Source organism: Salvelinus alpinus, chromosome 16 (genome assembly GCF_045679555.1).
Source record: "Salvelinus alpinus chromosome 16, SLU_Salpinus.1, whole genome shotgun sequence".
NCBI lineage: Eukaryota > Metazoa > Chordata > Actinopteri > Salmoniformes > Salmonidae > Salvelinus > Salvelinus alpinus.
The window spans coordinates 49,529,938-49,551,110 of NC_092101.1; the positions used below are offsets into that span (position 1 = coordinate 49,529,938).

General features: G+C 45.4%; 1 protein-coding gene across 2 annotated transcripts in view; it reads right to left on the reverse strand.

Moving 5' to 3' along the window:
• Positions 1 to 2,865: 2,865 nt before the first annotated feature.
• The window catches only part of hs2st1b (heparan sulfate 2-O-sulfotransferase 1b), an 86,562-nt gene continuing 68,254 nt past the window's right edge, over positions 2,866 to 21,173 (reverse strand). The window contains exons 2-8 of one of the 2 annotated variants that reach the window (XR_011668377.1): positions 13,050 to 13,288; positions 11,491 to 11,576; positions 9,687 to 9,825; positions 9,454 to 9,551; positions 8,684 to 8,841; positions 7,018 to 8,027; positions 2,866 to 6,980 (exon numbers count right to left, since the gene is read on the reverse strand). Coding sequence is in view for 1 of the 2 variants with exons in the window: in XM_071346521.1 (XP_071202622.1) it covers positions 7,801 to 8,027; positions 8,684 to 8,841; positions 9,454 to 9,551; positions 9,687 to 9,825; positions 11,491 to 11,576; positions 13,050 to 13,288 (947 nt within the window). In the remaining variant the exon portion in view is untranslated. Of the gene's footprint in view, positions 8,028 to 8,683; positions 8,842 to 9,453; positions 9,552 to 9,686; positions 9,826 to 11,490; positions 11,577 to 13,049; positions 13,289 to 21,173 lie in introns of both variants that reach the window. The other variant, XM_071346521.1, reaches the window with a different exon arrangement.

Genomic DNA, 21,173 nt, shown 5'->3' on the forward strand with positions numbered 1-21,173 from the left:
ACCTCAGAATTCCCACTTCCTGTTTGGATTTTTTCTCAGGTTTTTGCCTGCAATATGAGTTCTGTTACATTCACAGACATCATTCAAACAGTTTTAGAAACTTCAGTCAGGCCAACTGTCACTAGCTGAATGAGGTCACTGTTTAGGAGCTAATTAACTAAAATAGGATCACGTATTCCATTAAGATCAATGGAAGGTATTTTCCAAATCACAGTAAACACTGTAATAGCAATCACGTTAGATTTCCGGGAGAAGTAACCTCGTTTTGTATCACTGGTTCAGTAAAGTTGTTTGTGAGAGGTGACATGCTGCTGTGAGATGGTCTTTAAAACTTCCTTTTTTTACAATAAGTAGCGAAATCATGGGAACAACCCATTTATGCCGTAAACCCTGGATTAAAATGGAGCTGTGTCATTATCCAATACCCTGAGAGTGCAGCAGCACAAATTATCCAAGACCAAGAAGATAACCTATTTATAGAGGTCTCCATTAGAGCCCAGAACCAATTGAGCTGTAATGGCTCAATCTGTATTCTTAATGGTGATACCCTATTCGTTTGTCCCATTCGGCTCTGCTCTGTACAGGTGCATTAATGAGGTCTGCTGGTTAACAGACCAGTGAACAGTTCCAGGGAAAGCAGACTAGCTTAGAGAATGAACAGGGTTGTGTAGTGGTTCAGTGGTTTCTTAGCGCCCTCTAGTGGCGCCCTTTAAGACTACAGTCAATTAAAAGGCCGTTTAAAACGGAACAAGTGCAAGCATTAAAATCTCAGCACACAGAATCAAATCAACTACAATATCAAGTCACCAGAACAAGTGTGGCTATTTACAGCATTCAGATTGATTAAATAAGAGACGGCTGTCCAAGAAGGCGATTACTCCTATTCATCTGTGACCGTTGAAGGGGTGGGGGAAATGGTGTTATTTTAACATTATATAAAACAAAACAAAACAAAGCAGTGTTTGTTATAAAACAAAAAAAGCTAAATAGCAAAGACTGTTAGATTAATATCACTATCATTAAATCACGCAAAAAAAACTATTCATCATTCAAAACACTGAAATAATAAAACTGCTGCCTCAAAATAAAATAAATCGGCAACATAAAAAAAAAACCCACAATGGAAACATTCACTTGTGTAGTTTTCCGTTCCCCTATTACCCTTCAGAGAACTCATCAGCTGACATCAATATACTGTAGAGAGTGTTTTTAATTGAGAAGCAGTAATTATCCTACTGGATCTAGTTAATGAACACAACCAACGCTCCATGTTGCCTACAGCTAAACTGGTAATTGAGTTTCTATTTTCTGAGACGGCTGGTCTGGCTCTTCTTGTGACTGTTCTACCCCCCCCCCCCCCAATCCGATTGGTTGGGGCCTCTGGTTGGGGCCTCTGTGTTGCTGGCCACACGGTGAGAGAATCTGATTGGTTGGGGCCTCTGGTTGGGGCCTCTGTGTTGCTGGCCACACGGTGAGAGAATCTGATTGGTTGGGGCCTCTGTGTTGGACGGGGACTGTTGGATCGTAAAAAGGCCTGAGGAGTAGGGACCACTGGCACGTTTCCCAAAGCTGGGTGAAGTTAGGTAGTCCCCTAGGTACAGATCTAGGATCAGCTTCCCCCTCCCACAATCCTAACCTTAACCATTAGTGTGGAAAATGCAAAACTGACCCAAGATCAGGATGTAGTGACAACTTCACCCTACACCTATCCCCCCTGGGGGTGGCACAGACGGTGCAAGAGGTGTCACCAATCCCTTCTTCAGGAGACCATCTTACCCCAGAGTATACTGATAATATTCAAGGCTATTGTTAATAACAGCCCTATGGTTTGTTAGGCTTTATTTCCTATGACATTGGTGTGAATTCATAGGACGACTACTGTTTCCATAGTGATTAAATAAGGCTCTTGTTACAGTTGGATGTTCTGTCACGTTTCCAGTGCAGCATCCTCTCTTGTTACAGTTACATTTCCAGTGCAGCATCCTCTCTTGTTACAGTTGTCACGTTTCCAGTGCAGCATCCTCTCTTGTTACAGTTACATTTCCAGTGCAGCATCCTCTCTTGTTACAGTTGTTACATTTCCAGTGCAGCATCCTCTCTTGTTACAGTTGTTACATTTCCAGTGCAGCATCCTCTCTTGTTACAGTTACATTTCCAGTGCAGCATCCTCTCTTGTTACAGTTGTTACATTTCCAGTGCAGCATCCTCTCTTGTTACAGTTACATTTCCAGTGCAGCATCCTCTCTCGTTACAGTTGTTACATTTCCAGTGCAGCATCCTCTCTTGTTACAGTTGTTACATTTCCAGTGCAGCATCCTCTCTCGTTACAGTTGTTACATTTCCAGTGCAGCATCCTCTCTTGTTACAGTTGTTACATTTCCAGTGCAGCATCCTCTCTCGTTACAGTTGTTACATTTCCAGTGCAGCATCCTCTCTTGTTACAGTTGTCACGTTTCCAGTGCAGCATCCTCTCTTGTTACAGTTGTTACATTTCCAGTGCAGCATCCTCTCTCGTTACAGTTGTTACATTTCCAGTGCAGCATCCTCTCTCGTTACAGTTGTCACGTTTCCAGTGCAGCATCCTCTCTTTAAGCTTATGATTTAGAGTTATTTGATTGACAGCATCACTTCTACAGCACCACAGAGGAAGAGGCACTGACTGTGTGTTATTTACTAGCTAGCTTGCTGTTGGATTTTTTTTTTTATTATCAAGATGTCAATCTGTTCAAAACAACAGTGGTTTAAAAAGACAATGCCACTTTTTATTTGTGGGATATCGCTTTTCAACAGGAAAAGTTCAACAAGAGAATGTCTTTAATTAATCTAAGTTTACACTTCAAAACAGAAGACCAGCGGAGAATGTGAAACAGTTTATGTATTTATTTCAAATGTTTTAGGTTGTTTACAATAAGAAATTTATATGAAAAAACAAAACCAAAAAAAACGGTATACTGACAGTTGAACAGATAATTGTGTCAAATGAACGAGCACAACACATTCAGGAACGAAAAGTGAAGGGGAAAGAGGACATGGGATATCAAAAAGTGGCTTAGGAGTCTTGTATAAATATGCATCCCAAATTACACCCTAGTCCCTATGTAGTGCACTACTTTCCCCCAGGGCCCTATGGGGCAGTGGTGCGCAGTAGTGCACTAAACAGGGAATAGGGTGTAATTTGGGATGCATATTTATACAAGACTCCTAAGCCACTTTTTGGGAAACTAAAATAATGACATGATGAAGGCACTATCAAGGATGTGTTTCTCTTCTTAGCGTAGCTCGCTCCCTAACGAGCGTGACCCTGTTACCCCCCAAAAAAAACATTCTTAGGCATAAAACATGTGACTAGACGGTCCCGATTTGCACCTTTCCCCACGGGACAGACACTTCCATGTCTGTAGATTTGTAAGGTGTATGCAACACGGTGGACGATATACCATCGCTTATACCTAGCCAGACCTTTCTGATCTGCAAACACTAAAAGGGTTAGGGCCAAGGGAGAGGGGTAGAGAGCAATTTGGGACTGGCTGGGGTAAAAATAATAATAACAATAATTTAAAAGAAAAGTGTTATTTCTGGTAAATGTTGATCACACACTGTTGAGTCATAGCGACACAGTGCTGCTGCGTTCACACACTAAACCCTTGTGCTAAAAACACGTTCGTTATCCAGACAACTCCAACACACTGATGAATGAAACACATTTGGAATGTGTGGTGGTTAAAAATGGGAGGAACTTCAGGTCGATAGTACAGAATGGAGATTATTTTAACAAATCTGAGAATGTTTTCTCAGTGGGCTACAAATTACTAGATGTTATGTTAGAGAGACACAAAAAAAGGTACAATGTTCAGGGAAGTTCTCCCAACCGTTTGGTCCAGTACATCAGATATGTTGTGTATAAATACACTGTGTACTGTGGTTTCATGTGTTCACTCTGTAAACTGCTAACAATGGATCTAAATATACAATCGTGGCCAAAAGTTTGACAAATATTAATTTCCACAAAGTTTGCTGCTTCAGTGTCTTTAGATATTTTTGTCAGATGTTACTATGGAATACTGAAGTATAATTACAAGCATTTCATACGTGTCAAAGGCTTTTATTGACAATTACATGAAGTTGATGCAAAGAGTTCATATTTGCAGTGTTGACCCTTCTTTTTCAAGACCTCTGCAATCTGCCTTGGCATGCTGTCAATGAACTTCTGGGCCACATCCTGACTGATGGCAGCCGATTCTTGCATAATCAATGCTTGGAGTTTGTCAGATTTTGTGGGTTGTTTGTTTGTCCACCCGCCTCTTGAGGATTGACCACAAGTTCTCAAAGGGATTAAGGTCTGGGGAGTTTCCTGGCCATGGACCCAAAATATCAATATTTTAATCCCCGATCCACTTAGTTATCACTTTTGCCTTATGGCAAAGTGCTCCATCATGCCCTAAAAGGCATTGTTCGTCACCAAACTGTTCCTGGATGGTTGGGAGACGTTGCTCTCGGAGGATGTGTTGGTACCATTCTTTATTCATGGCTGTGTTCTTAGGCAAAATTGTGAGTGAGCCCACACCCTTGGCTGAGAAGCAAACCCACACATGAATGGTCTCAGGATGTTTTACTGTTGGCATGACACAGGACTGATGATAGCGCTCACCTTGTCTTCTCCGGACAAGCTTTTTTTCGGATGCTCCAAACAATCGGAAAGGGGATTCAGAGAAAATGACTTTACCCAGGTCCTCAGCAGTCCAATCCCTGTACCTTTTTCAGAATATCAGTCTGTCCCTGATGTTTTTCCTGGAGAGGTGGCTTCTTTGCTGCCCTTCTTGACACCAGGCAATCCTCCAAAAGTCTTTGCTTCACTGTGCGTGCAGATGCACTCACACCTGCCTGCTGCCATTCCTGAGCAAGCTCTGTACTGGTGGTGCCCCGATCCCGCAGCTGAATCAACTTTAGGAGACGGTCATGGCGCTTGCTGGACTTTCTTGGGCGCCCTGAAGCCTTCTTCACAACAATTGAACCGCTCTCCTTGAAGTTCTTGATGATCCGATAAATGGTTGATTTAGGTGCAATCTTACTGGCTAAAATATCCTTGCCTGTGAAGCCCTTTTTGTGCAAAGTAATGATGACGGCACGTGTTTCCTTGCAGGTAACCATGGATGACAGAGGAAGAACAATGATTCCAAGCACCACCCTCCTTTTGAAGCTTGCAGTCTGTTATTCGAACTCAATCAACATGACAGGGTGATCTCCAGCCTTGTCCTCGTCATCACTCACACCTGTGTTAACGAGAGAATCACTGACATGATGTCACCTGGTCCTTTTGTGTCAGGGCTGAAATGCAGTGGAAATGTTTTTGGGAGATTCAGTTCATTTGCATGGCAAAGAGGGACTTTGCAATTAATTGCAATTCATCTGATCACTCTTCGTAACATTCTGGAGTATATGCAAATTGCCATCATACAAACTGAGGCAGCAGACTGAAAATTAATATTTGTGTCATTCTCAACTTTTGGCCACAACTGTACACACACAATGTAGATGAACAGCCCTTAACACACACAGTGCTAGCAGCATCACACGGAGCTGGAGCCACTCAGCATCACACTGAGCTGGAGCCCCTCAGCATCACACTGAGCTGGAGCCACTCAGCATCACACTGAGCTGGAGCCCCTCAGCATCACACTGAGCTGGAGCCCCTCAGCATCACACTGAGCTGGAGCCCCTCAGCATCACACTGAGCTGGAGCCCCTCAGCATCACACTGAGCTGGAGCCACTCAGCATCACACTGAGCTGGAGCCACTCAGCATCACACTGAGCTGGAGCCACTCAGCATCACACTGAGCTGGAGCCCCTCAGCATCACACTGAGCTGGAGCCCCTCAGCATCACACTGAGCTGGAGCCCCTCAGCATCACACTGAGCTGGAGCCACTCAGCATCACACTGAGCTGGAGCCACTCAGCATCACACTGAGCTGGAGCCCCTCAGCATCACACTGAGCTGGAGCCCCTCAGCATCACACTGAGCTGGAGCCACTCAGCATCACACTGAGCTGGAGCCACTCAGCATCACACTGAGCTGGAGCCACTCAGCATCACACTGAGCTGGAGCCACTCAGCATCACACTGAGCTGGAGCCACCCTTTCCTCCTTGTAAGTACAGTACCTCCCTTTCACAGCCTACTGTCCTTCTGACACTTTGATCTGAAGTTATGTACTACAGATCAAACGTCCGAATTTCTGACATACTTCCGTTTTCTTTTTAATTGACCTTCTCATATGTTGTTTGATAAAAACAACGAAACGTAAAATAGACAAAAGCTTTTGCTGGGCGTCTTCCGATGTGGTTGTGGTTGGGCAGCCATTTTGAGTTGGAGCCTGAAGACCACAAGGCAGGTCCCCAGTGGAGGGGGGGCTTATTGACCTCTGACCTGCGTGTATATATGGGCCCTGATGAATCCGCCATGCCGGATCTGGTTTTAATAACCTGTAGAAGTGACAAGCTACAGAGAAGTACAGGACACCATGTTGGATCTGGCTTCAATAACCTGTAGAAGTGACAAGCTACAGAGAAGTACAGAACACCATGTTGGATCTGGCTTCAATAACCTGTAGAAGTGACCAGCTACAGAGAAGTACAGAACACCATGTTGGATCTGGCTTCAATAACCTGTAGAAGTGACAAGCTACAGAGAAGTACAGAACACCATGTTGGATCTGGCTTCAATAACCTGTAGAAGTGACCAGCTACAGAGAAGTACATGACACCATGTTGGATCTGGCTTAAATAACCTGTTGAAGTGACCAGCTACAGAGAAGTACAGAACACCATGTTGGATCTGGCTTCAATAACCTGTAGAAGTGACCAGCTACAGAGAAGTACAGGACACCATGTTGGATCTGGCTTAAATAACCTGTTGAAGTGAACAGCTACAGAGAAGTACCCAGACCCCATCAACATCCCCCATGGCCTGATATTAACCCAAACCTCATCAACATCCCCCTGGCCTGTTGTTAGCCCAGACCTCATCAACATCCCCCTGGCCTGATGTTAACCCAAACCTCATCAACATCCCCCTGGCCTGTTGTTAGCCCAGACCTCATCAACATCCCCCTGGCCTGATGTTAACCCAGACCTCATCAACATCCCCCTGGCCTGATGTTACCCCAGACCTCATCAACATCCCCTTGGCCTGATGTTAACCCAGACCTCATCAACATCCCCCTGGCCTGATGTTAACCCAGACCTCATCAACATCCCCTTGGCCTGATGTTAACCCAGACCTCATCAACATCCCCCTGGCCTGATGTTAACCCAGACCTCATCAACATCCCCCTGGCCTGATGTTAACCCAGACCTCATCAACATCCCCCTGGCCTGATGTTACCCCAGACCTCATCAACATCCCCCTGGCCTGATGTTACCCCAGACCTCATCAACATCCCCTTGGCCTGATGTTAACCCAGACCTCATCAACATCCCCCTGGCCTGATGTTAACCCAGACCTCATCAACATCCCCTTGGCCTGATGTTAACCCAGACCTCATCAACATCCCCCTGGCCTGATGTTAACCCAGACCTCATCAACATCCCCTTGGCCTGATGTTAACCCAGACCTCATCAACATCCCCTTGGCCTGATGTTAGCCCAGACCTCATCAACATCCCCCTGGCCTGATGTTAACCCAGACCTCATCAACATCCCCCTGGCCTGATGTTAACCCAGACCTCATCAACATCCCCCTGGCCTGCTATTAGCCCAGACCTCATCAACATCCCCCATGGTCTGATGTTAACCCAGTTTCACCCTAGTTCACTTTGGGGTAGATTTTCTCATAGAAGAAGTTCTGGGCCAGCAGGTAGAGTTCCCCGTCCTTCTCCCGGACGGCGTGGGCTCTGATAAACTGGAACTGCTCCAGGGCAAACTCATAGAACTCGTTCTCCATCTTCCATATGTGGGACTGCTGCAGCTTGGCGATGGACTCCTTGGTGGGCGGCTTCTTCTCTGTGGTCTTACGCAGGTGGGACTTCTTACCTGGGAGCACACGGGGACAGGAGAGGATCGGTTAGGGTCTACAGTGGTATTGCAGCACAGTACTTTGATTATTTTGATTCAAAGCCATGAATGAGTGAGTCAACTCAGCTTTATATAGGTGCTGAGGCTATATGACTGTGCCATCAACTTGACAATATATAAACGATATTTGGAGATTATTCAGATTACAAATCGCTGACTTTTGTTTTTTTGAAAAGTAAATGAAGGCCAAAACATTTATTTCTGTTTTTAGAGGGAGAGAAACGCTGGGCCAATTGTTCGCCACCCTATGGGACTCCCAATCAAGGTCGGATGTGGTGACGCAGGGTACCGTACTAAACCACAAATTACCTCTAAGTCCCGCAGCATAATCGCAAAACTTTTAGTGGAGCAACCACTGTATCTATCCAACAGGCTACTCCTTCACTTGGTCTGCCCAAGTGTACTAAATAGGAGATTAGTCTGCCCAAGTGCCCTAAATAGTAGGTTATTCTTCCCATGTGTACTAAATGCTGTTACCAGGAAAAGAGCAGAGCTGCAGACCAGGGTCTGTCCGGAGGACATGGTACCACAGAGACAAGGCTAGAACACTGACAGGGTTTATCTGCTGAGGTTAAGTGAGAGGAACCAGGATACGTGATGTGCCAGTACAGTACCTGTTTTGTAGAGGCCAGTGGCACCCTTGAAGAAGCGTGGCAGGGCTGCCTCCAGCATCATGATAAAGTCCTCCAGCTCCTCTGTCACCCCTACTAGTAGATATTCATTCAGCAGGTTATACTTGGCCTGATCCAGCGCCCACCTGCTGCCCACGTTCCTATAGTACACATACACACAACATACAGTTCACACCATGGTAATTACATATAGAAAACTAATTTAATAGGATGTATCTGTGGTTTACACACGGTTTAATGACGACAAATTACTTAAATCATTACGTCATCAATGTGTTCTGATTACTAACACATTGACCAAAGTTCCCTAGGCCCCAGCCGGTGCAATGGGGATAAGTGGGTCAGCGCTGGCAGCCATCTTGGCACCCACCCGGCACTGGCAGCCATCTTGGCACCCACCCAGCGCTGGCAGCCATCTTGGCACCCACCCGGCGCTGGCAGCCATCTTGGCACCCACCCGGCGCTGGCAGCCATCTTGGCACCCACCCGGCACTGGCAGCCATCTTGGCACCCACCCGGCACTGGCAGCCATCTTGGCACCCACCCGGCACTGGCAGCCATCTTGGCACCCACCCGGCACTGGCAGCCATCTTGGTACCCACCCAGCGCTGGCAGCCATCTTGGCACCCACCCAGCACTGGACTGGCAGCCTACTTGGCACCCACCCGGCACTGGCAGCCATCTTGGTACCCACCCAGCACTGGTAGCCTTGTTGGCACCCAACCAGCACTGGCAGCCATCTTGGTACCCACCAGCACTCTGAGTAGTGTCCGCAGAAGAATGGGATCTGGAGCCAAAGCTTCTCAGAGGCACAGTCAGAACCACCTGCTGACACACACTCATCAAAGGTCTAAAACAAACACACACACACACACACACACGTCAGAAATAGAGCTTGATATACACTCACTAGGGCGATAAGAAATGTTAAAACACCATTGAAAACCAGTATGTTACTGTGTAACTTATATGTAAACAACAATACCTTTTTGTCGCCTTGTTTTCTCCGTCGAAGGCCGGGCCTGTAGTCATCTCCAAACCTCAGGAAGTAGTAGTATGATACGAGGCGTTGGATAGGGTCCCGGACCACGTTGATGTAAACGGGTTTACCTCTCACCCCATACCTAATCAGAGGGCAAAATAGTTAGGAGTATACCTAAACACAATAGTTAGGAATATACCTGTACCTAATCACAATAGTTAGGAGTATACCTGTCCCTAATCACAATAGTTAGGAATATACCTGTACCTAATCACAATAGTTAGGAGTATACCTGTCCCTAATCACAATAGTTAGGAATATACCTGTACCTAATCACAATAGCCAGCAGCATACCACCCTGCATACCACTGCTGGCTTGCGTCTGAAGCTAAGCAGGGTTGGTCCTGGTCAGTCCCTGGATGGGAGACCAGGTGCTGCTGGAAGTGGTGTTGGAGGGCCAGTAGGAGGCACTCTTTCCTCTGGTCTTAACAAAGATCCCAATGCCCCAGGGCAGTGATTGGGGACACTGCTCTGTGTAGGGTGCCGTCTTTCGGATGGGACGTTAAACGGGTGTCCTGACTCTCTGAGGTCATTAAAGATCCCATGGCACTTATCGTAAGAGTAGGGGTGTTAACCCCGGTGTCCTGGCTAAATTCCCAATCTGGCCCTCAACCATCACGGTCACCTAATAATCCCCAGTTTACAATTGGCTCATTCATCCCCCTCCTCTCCCCTGTAACTATTCCCCAGGTCGTTGCTGCAAATGAGAACGTGTTCTCAGTCAACATAACGGTAAAATAAAATAAAAAATAGTTAGGAATATACCTGTACCTAATCACAATAGTTAGGAATATACCTGTCCCTAATCACAATATTTAGGAATATACCTGTACCTAATCACAATATTTAGGAATATAACTAATCACAATAGTTAGGAATATATTTGTCCCTAATCTCAATAGTTAGGAATATACGGTGCATCCGGAAAGTAATAAGATCCCTACACTTAACCCACATTATTACGTAACAGCCTTATTCTAAATATGATTAAATAGTGACTACACACATCAATCTACACACAATATACCATAATGACAAAGCAAATGAAATGTTTGAAAAAGTATTAAAAATAAAAACTGAAATATGACATTTCGGGTAAGTATTCAGACCCTTTACTCAGTACTTTGTTGAAGCACCTTTGGCAGCGATTATAGCATCGAGGAGTGATGGTTGCTGATAATGGGCCTATGTAGATATTCTATTTTTTTTCCTTTCTTTTTTTAATCTGCCGTTTCCATCTACAATAGTCATTTACAACATTAACCATGTCTACACTTTATTTCTGATCAATTTTATGTTATTTTAAATGGACATTTTTTTTGTTGCTTTTCTTTAAAAAACAAGGACATTTCTAAGTGACCCCAAACTTTTGAACAGTAGTGTACCTGTCCCTAATGACAATAGTTAGGGGAACACCTAATGACAATAGTTAGAAGTGAACTGCTAAAAGAATAGCTGAACTTCTTTGGTGCTTTTGATTCACGCCCAATGCATTTCACAAATACAGGACTAGTTCCACTTTCAGCCACATGGTGGCAGTAGACGTTTTGAGAAGATGAAGAGCAAAGATAACCACACAGTAGGAGAAGTATACAAGCGATGAGAACAGTAAAAAAAACAATCTACATTAGTAACTAAATAAATAAATAAAAAGCACCAAGTCAAGACCTTCCTCATGTGTCATATAAAATGTGTTTGTTACTCATCTGGATATCAGTTAAGTAAAGATTGTAATGGAGCGTTTTACTTGGAGAAGTCCAGGAAAGCCACATGTCCGTGGTAGAACCCGGGCTTCATCTCTCTCCAAGACGTCACGTTACGGACAAAGCGCACCTGGAAGCACAAATCAAGAGTCCTAATCGCACAAGCTGATTAGTTTGTTATCTATGTCGTCTACACATGTCTGACACAGACATCAGGACAAGTACATTAGAGTGGCAGGTAGCCTAGTGGTTAGAGCGTTGGACTAGTAACCGTAAGGTTACAAGATTGAATCACCGAACTGACGAGGTAAAAATCTGTTGTTCTGCCACTGAACAAGGCAGTTAACCCGCTGTTCCTAGGCCGTCATTGAAAATAAGAATTTGTTCTTAACTGACCTGCCTACTTAAATAAAGATAAAATAAAAAAACAAAAATGAGACAGACAGACGTCTAACAACTTCCCTCTTGTCCCCATTAACATCTTCTTCTTCTTCAAACTGAAACGTTTTGTTAAACGTTCCTATTCCTTATTTTGGGGTAACACTCTTATCCAAAAGAGATACATTTAAAAAGAACATCAAACATTGAATTGTATTTACACTACAGTCCCTTGTGGCTACGAGTTTCTCTCATCTATCTAGGTGACATTTAACAACGCTCAGATTCTCCCCACCCATGTCGTATCGTCTGCACAGGGAAGAGACTGCTGTGAGAACAGACAGGTTATTACCTTGGCAGAGCAGAGGACAGAACTAACACTATCACGGCTCTAGCCAGAGGCTCCAAGGCATTCCTCCTGCTCGCTCTCCGTGTTCTCAACAGGAGTCACAGTGACAGTCAGGAATACAAATGCACACAGCCAGACCAGACTAAACACGTCAGGGCTGTGAGGACGCAGCCAGACTGTTTCTCTGACCAGGTGCTTGATGAGGCAATACTGTTTCTCTGACCAGGTGCTTGATGAGGCAATACAAGGGTCAATATGTGCAGGAGGGGTAAAGAGACAGATTTGTATTCAGGTTTCCCAACAAATCCTTAAATTAGTACTGTAGTGGCTCCTAGAAAATTCTCTTTTTTAAATGGATTCAAAAAGACGTTTGTGAAAGTACATGCCGAATTCCTTACCTTCCAAATCATGCTGACATCATTCTATTACATACGACTCTGTTAAACACCCCCTCCTTAACACCCCCCTTGCTCAACACCCCCCTTGCTCAACACCCCCCTTGCTCAACACCCCCCTTGCTCAACACCCCCCTTGCTCAACACCCCCCTTGCTCAACACCCCCCTTGCTCAACACCCCCCTTGCTCAACACCCCCCTTGCTCAACTCCCCCTTGCTCAACACCCCCTTGCTCAACACCCCCTTGCTCAACACCCCCTTGCTCAACACCCCCTTGCTCAACACCCCCTTGCTCAACACCCCCTGCTCAACACCCCCTGCTCAACACCTCCTGCTCAACACCCCCTGCTCAACACCCCCTGCTCAACACCCCCTGCTTAACACCCCCTGCTTAACACCCCCTGCTTAACACCCCCTGCTACTAAATGCTTCTCGTTGGAGGATCGTTTATAAAGTGGCAGGTGTCAGCTATGTTCTCACCTGGTCTTGTAAGGACATGACAGGATTGTTCTTGGTGGTGTTGATGTGCAAAACGTGGAAGTGGTTCTTTCCACAAAGGTCGTAGGCGATGTTGGTGAACGACGTGCTCGCCGTCTTGGGCACTCTATTATATATGATAACCACGTCCTCTGCTTCAGCCAGCGGCGGCGTGTCCCGTACGCCATCTTGGGTGTGGCGCTGCTCTACCTCCCTCACCTCGTGTCTGGCGATGGTACGCTCTTATAGGAGGGAGACAAGAGGAAGGTCAGGTTCACACGCAGAAAAGATTTATTGTGCCAACATTAGGCAATGGTCGTTAGCAATACAATGATCTGGTTTCACAATAAATAGGGGCTTCTGGGGGACTAAAGGATGAAGACAGAGCGTGCTGCTGGATAGACTGGAGAGTCACAGTGTACCAGCAGGGGGAGCAGGGGGGGCCTCAGGACGTGTACACAATAGCCTTCCATCTTCTATGACAAGTGCCTCCTGATAAACAGGCTATAGTCAATTACTTGGCCCAGTGTTTTTCGCTGAAGGTGTGATAGAGAGGGGGGGATAGAGAGAGAGAGAGGGGGGGGGATAGAGAGAGAGAGAGGGGGGGATAGAGAGAGGGGGGGATAGAGAGAGATAGAGAGGGGGGGATAGAGAGAGAGAGAGGGGGGGATAGAGAGAGAGAGGGGGGGATAGAGAGAGAGAGAGGGGGGGATAGAGAGAGGGGGGGATAGAGAGAGAGAGAGGGGGGGATAGAGAGAGAGAGAGGGGGGGATAGAGAGAGAGGGGGGGGGGATAGAGAGAGAGAGAGGGGGGGGGATAGAGAGAGAGAGAGGGGGGGGATAGAGAGAGAGAGGGGGGGATAGAGAGAGAGAGAGGGGGGGGGATAGAGAGAGAGAGGGGGGGATAGAGAGAGAGAGGGGGATAGAGAGAGAGAGGGGGATAGAGAGAGAGAGGGGGATAGAGAGAGAGAGGGGGGGATAGAGAGAGAGAGGGGGGGATAGAGAGAGAGAGGGGGGGATAGAGAGAGAGAGGGGGGGATAGAGAGAGAGAGGGGGGATAGAGAGAGAGAGGGGGGGATAGAGAGAGAGAGGGGGGGATAGAGAGAGAGAGGGGGGGATAGAGAGAGAGAGGGGGATAGAGAGAGAGAGGGGGATAGAGAGAGAGAGGAGGGTAGAGAGAGAGAGGGGGTAGAGAGAGGGGGGGTAGAGAGAGTACAGGACAGGCATGTTTTAACAACGACAACACAGACAGGACTGTTCACACGTTCCGCTGGTGGCTGGCCCCTGTACAAACTAACGGTGTAATTACACAAAGCTGGTAATTGACCCATCCTTCCTCTACAGTAAATAGATGCCCACTGGTGCATAAAATAACTAGGTTCCATTATTGATCACAGCGTCACAAGGCACCATACATCAACCTGGGAGCCGCCTGGATGTGAAGCTAGTCTCTCTGTTAAGAGCTGTCTAAGACCAAGGTCTCCATCATCCTGTAACAGAGGATAGTTGTTTCAGTTCGCACCACAGCCGTCTGAAACCTGAGGGGTCTAAACTATTTCTGTATCACCAGCTGGTCATGGTAGCAAAATCAGTCCGAGGGTAGGAGGGCTGGAAAACTGCCACATCAAAATAACTGCTCTCTCCTCTCTCTAACACATTGTAAATTAGATCATACTGGGTCATGATGCTAGCAGGCAGTCTGAACACACTGCAGAAGGCTCAGAAGTTCAGAAACGGCTGCTGCTGTCTAGTCTGTCCTCCACAGTCCCAAGTCCCCAGGCTCCGTTCAGGCTCAACTCAGCTCCTGCCTCCCACTCTGCTTGTTTGCATACTCACTGTTTCACTACTCAAACTACACTGTCCACACTCTGCACTACTCTCCAAACGGCACTCTCTGCACTACACAATGCAGTGCACTACTCTCCAAACTGCACTCTCTGCACTACACGATGTAGTGCACTACTCTCCAAACTGCACTCTCTGCACTACACTCTCCAAACTACACTGCACTACAAACTGCATGCAGGCATTGAGAATAACTGCTCTGTTCTCTGAAAATCAAACATTTTGAGAATAACTGCTCATCAGGCCAGCGAGCTGAGCACCGCACGTCTTCGCTCGTTAGCGTGGCTTAATTATCTAAAACAAACCTGCCCCTTCGCAGCGCACAAACCGGTTTCCATGTGATTAAGCCTTTGATGAAAACATTGAAGAGAGGAGGCGTAATTACAAGTGAAGTTTGTTTCCATTGTCCCAGTCTGATGGAAGTTAATTACAGGTATGGCCTTGTCAGTGTGTGTGCACAGTTTTTCTCCTAGGATTATTTTTCAGCAGCGTTGGCAAGTGTGTTTGGGGTGCTTCTGTTGCTTAGAGCACAGTCATCCGGTGGGCATCCTGCCGGCATCCTGCTGGCGGGCCTCTTTTAGGGTAATTTCACCAATTCAGTGCCTTTTGAGAAGTGTAACTTGGTCAAAAAAAAACAAAAAAACATTTGATTTGATCTAATTTTAACATTGTCATAAAGAACAGATGTTCAACTTCATAAAAACATGGTTTCCCATCTCAAGATGTTAAATAAAAATAGTAAGTGCCTATTAAGTGCCAAATAAAGTAACAGGGTGGACAATTTCTACTTAAATCAGCCATGAATCCCCTTGTGACAGGGGGAATGGAAGCTTGTTATGTGCATCAGGGAGTGGCAAGTGAATGCAAGCTGCACTAAAACATTGAAATTGTTCAAACATTTCTAGTCTTTCTATCTATGGGTAACGCGGTTGGACGTGTTCTGCTCGACCCACTCAGTTTCCTGGAACCAGAACACCTGATTTTACTGTATGACTTGACTATTTGGATGTTCAATGTTTCTTTGGAAAAACATATATAAAAAAATATTTTAAAATGAATAGTTTCACCATATATTAAAAACAAGAATTCAGTTCATGTAACAGGGTTGACCTTAAATGCGGGATAGACATAAAACGAATCATTAATCTCAATAAATAAATGAATCATTAAATCACATGAAATAAATGAATCATTAAATCTCATGAAATAAATGATTCATTAAATCACATTAAATAAATAATAATCTTCAAAACTGACTGTCAAAGCAACAAAGATAACTAGGTCTTTACAAATGTTGGGGTTAACTGGGTTAAAATTTTCCAACAAGTCACAGAGGGTAGACGGAGGGAAATGTCAAATTGCAAAAATTGTCACTTTAGCAAAGTCTTTATTCATATACAAATCTGATTTATTGAATTCTCCATATGGTCTATATTAAAAAGGGCACGTGATTTAATATAACCAGCTTTTAAAATTATATATTGGTGCAATTTCTACTTAAAATATTAAAAGGCACTCTTTTGTTAAAATGACCCATCTGTTGTACTACCACCAGCGTTCCAACGACACAAACACCAGCGTTCCAACGACACAAACACCAGCGTTCCAAGGACACAAACACCAGTGTTCCAAGGGCACAAACACCAGCGTTCCAGGGACACAAACACCAGCGTTCCAGGGACACAAACACCAGCGTTCCAAGGACACAAACACCAGCGTTCCAGGGACACAAACACCAGCGTTCCAAGGACACAAACACCAGCGTTCCAGGGACACAAACACCAGCGTTCCAGGGACACAAACACCAGCGTTCCAGGGACACAAAAACCAGCGTTCCAGGGACACAAACACCAGCGTTGGGGTCTGCTTAAGGGGGAATGTACACAGCTGTGACTATAACTGACGAGAATTCTCTTGGAGGTAAAATGGCCAGCACTTGAATGTAAGGAATTATAGAGCGGGTGAGCAGAAGGACTTGAGTTCCTGTATGTTGTTATGTTTACCACATGAGTCGTTAATCATGAAGCATACACCCCCGCCCTTCCTCTTCCCAGTGAGGTGTTTATCTCTGTCGGTGCGATGCATGGAGAAGCTCGGTGGCTGAACCGATTCCGACAACATTTCCCGAGAGCCATGTTTCCGTGAAACAGAGAATGTTACAATCTCTGATGTCTCTCTGGAAGGCAAGCCTTGCTCGAATTGTGTCTACCTTGTTGTCAAGAGACTGGACATTGGCTAGTAATATACTCGGGAGCGGTGTGCACGTCTACAGAGCCTGGCCAGGTGGCCGCTTCGTCTGCCCCTTATGCGGCATAGTTGTTTTGGATCGCCTACTGGAATTAGCTCCATTGTCCTGGGTGGTGGTCCGAACAGAGGATCCGCTTCAGGAAAGTCGTATTCCTGGTTATAATGTTGGTAAGTTGACGTTGCTCTTATATCCAATAGTTCTTCCCGGCTGTATGTTATAAGACTTAAGATTTCAATGTAAGAAATAACACATAAAAAAAACTAAATACTGCATAGTTTCCTAAGAACTCAAAATTGAGGTGACCATCTCTGTCGGCATCTTGCTGTTGATCCAGGAGACAAGCACCAGTGTTCCAGGAGACAAGCACCAGTGTTCCAGGAGACAAGCACCAGTGTTCCAGGACACAAGCACCAGTGTTCCAGGACACAAGCACCAGTGTTCCAGGAGACAAGCACCAGTGTTCCAGGAGACAAGCACCAGTGTTCCAGGAGACAAGCACCAGTGTTCCAGGAGACAAGCACCAGTGTTCCAGGAGACAAGCACCAGTGTTCCAGGAGACAAGCACCAGTGTTCCAGGAGACAAGCACCAGTGTTCCAGGAGACAAGCACCAGTGTTCCAGGAGACAAGCACCAGTGTTCCAGGAGACAAGCACCAGTGTTCCAGGAGACAAGCACCAGTGTTCCAGGAGACAAGCACCAGTGTTCCAGGAGACAAGCACCAGTGTTCCAGGAGACAAGCACCAGTGTTCCAGGACACAAGCACCAGTGTTCCAGGACACAAGCACCAGTGTTCCAGGACACAAGCACCAGTGTTCCAGGACACAAGCACCAGTGTTCCAGGACACAAGCACCAGTGATTAATCTACTTGGGTGTGAGAGCTGCTTTGGAATTAGTCTCTCAGTCTACACACCACTCCCCCTTTATCTAAGCTGAGACAGTGTAAATGTGCCCCGCCAGGCCGCATGCTCTGTTCTTAAAGTCCAAAGTAAATCAAGAAAGTAGCAAAGCATTCCAGGATCAGGAGTGGGGTACATCTGACACTGAGAACAGATGTGAAGAAGGAACATTTACTTTACTGTGACAGTAATGGAAAGGAATCCTGGTTAAACCAGTCTGAACTCTAAGTGAAGCCAAATAATAGTGACTGTATCATGTAGTTCAACGTAATGCAAGAACAGTAGGTATTAGGGGAAGCTTCTCCTCAACCATTCTGAACCCTGTATGAAGACAGTGACAACAAGGAAAGCATCTCAGGCCTACCTAGGGTGGAGCACCTAGCCTGACAAACGCCGGCACTGATATACGACCACCTATTCCAGAGATGGTTTCTCTTATCATATCGTTACATCATCTCACCTCCACAGTACAGAGAGCCCTCCACAGTACAGAGAGCCCCCCCCCCCCCCCCCCCCCAGTCCCAAAATGGCACCCTACAGGGCTCTGGTCAACAATAGTGCACTATATAAGAAATAGGGGGTCATTTGTACTGCAGTCCCATAGTGATGGCCACACTGTCTGTCACTGTCACATTCAGTCAGCTTCCCAGCAGACACTGCACACATCTTCCCCTAGGCAAAAGCTTGTGGTACCCTGCTGTGGAGTCCAACTATCGATCCTCTTTTTCCACTTATTTAAGTTTTTTCTTTTTTAAAAAGGTCAACTTTATCCACAACACTGGGCTATACAACACCATTTCAAATGTGGATACATTTCTCTAGCTATTTGAACATGGAGTATTGTACATGTAAGTACAGAACAAGTCTCATAAGTCTTCATCACCAAAAGTCTAGCCGATATCATCCTGCTTTAAAAATCGCACTCAAGAAAAAAACATGAACAAGGGAGAAAACATGAACAGCAACATCTGCCTGACACGAGTCCCAAGGTACATATTCCTATAGGTACTCTGCCTGACACGAGTCCCAAGGTACATATTCCTATAGGTACTCTGCCTGACACGAGTCCCAAGGTACATATTCCTATAGGTACTCTGCCTGACACGAGTCCCAAGGTACATATTCCTATAGGTACTCTGCCTGACACGAGTCCCAAGGTACATATTCCTATAGGTACTCTGCCTGACACGAGTCCCAAGGTACATATTCCTATAGGTACTCTGCCTGACACGAGTCCCAAGGTACATATTCATATAGGTACTCTGCCTGACACGAGTCCCAAGGTACATATTCCTATAGGTACTCTGCCTGACACGAGTCCCAAGGTACATATTCCTATAGGTACTCTGCCTGACACGAGTCCCAAGGTACATATTCCTATAGGTACTCTGCCTGACACTAGTCCCAAGGTACATATTCCTATAGGTACTCTGCCTGACACTAGTCCCAAGGTATATATTCCTATGGGTACTCTGCCTAATCCTTAGTCACGACGCCGCATAATTCATGTTTCTGTCTTAACTGTAAGCAAAAAAGTTGTATACATAAACCAAAATATTCCAGTCTCTTCAACGTTGTTGACGGAAGACTGTTCCTCTGCAGTAAGTTACTGAATCTACAGTTATGGACTTCATTTCAAAATGGCACCCAGGGAGGAAGGGAGGAAAGGAGGAAGGACAAGAGACAGTCCCCTTCTTATAGTGTTCCAGTCAGCCTCGGTGAAATACGAAGTCAACCAATTATGTGTGTTTATTCAAGAGGCCTGGGCTACACTTTAACCTGACTGAAACAAATCGAACGACCCTGGGAGAAGAAGTCTGTCAGCAGGTTTTGGAGGAGCTGATCCGGGCTACTTCTTTATCAAGAATACAGAAGTGTCGAATCTATTGCAGATGAGCTCGTAGAATAACCTCCACTAGCCTACTCCTTACACGTCAACGCTTACAAAAAGGAAAACATTTGAGTTTCAGGGTGATCTGAACCATTCAAATTGTAAAATTGATATTTAAAAATATGATTAAAAAACAAGCTCTAAAATATAAATCTGTGCTGAAGACAGTGAGAAAGAAAGAGAGAGACAGGCAGAGAGAGAGACAGGCAGAGGGAGAGACAGGCAGAGGGAGAGACAGGCAGAGGGAGAGACAGGCACAGGGAGAGACAGGCAGAGGGAGAGACAGGCAGAGAGTGAGAGCATCCCAAAAACCATTGTACACCACCATATTCTATGCTAAGTTCAACTGATTTATGGGTATAAACAACCCTGTGGACAGCCATAATGGACCTGGCCACCTATCAACATACTCTTGACAGTGTAGAATTTAAGGAGACAAAACAAGACCAGTTATCATCAGGAAGAGATGAAAGACAGAGCAGGAAGGTCAAATAGCTTCCGCTCTCTCTCCTTCTCTGCCTGAGCAGCTTCATGTTGCCCTGAACCGTGTCTTGTAATGGCCTACATGGGATGCCAGATAAAAAATAAATAAAATGGTACCCTACGCCCAGAAATACACGACCTCTGTCGAGCTGGATAAGTCCCAAATGGTACCCCAGTCAAAATCCCTTCTTACATCAGCTGATGCCACAAAGTGCTGTACAGAAACCCAGCCTAAAACCCCCAAACAGCAAGCAATGCAGGTGTAGGTGTAGAAGGTGTAGAATGCAGGTGCTGAAGCACGGTGGCTAGGAAAAACTCCCCAGTGAGCTCCAACAGTATTGGGGGAAATGACACGTTTAATTGTTTTGTCACTGTACGCCAACACTTTGGATTTTAAATAATGACTAGGAGGGTATTCTCATACATATTGGTTGAACCGTTTAGAAATGAAAATACTTTTTGTACATAGTTCCCCCTTTTTAGGGTACCAAAGGTATTGGGACAAATCTACTTACAGGGCATTCGTAAAGTATTCAGACCCCTCGACTTTTTCCACATTTTGTTACCTTACAGCCTTATTCTAAAATTGATAAAATAGTTTCCCCCCTCATCAATCTACACACAATACCCCATAATGACATCACAATACCCCATAATGACAAAGAAAAAAAAACATTTTAAATTTGTGTGCAAATTTATTTAAAACAAATCTAAAACTTAAATAATCACATTTACATAAGTATTCAGACCCTTTACTCAGTACT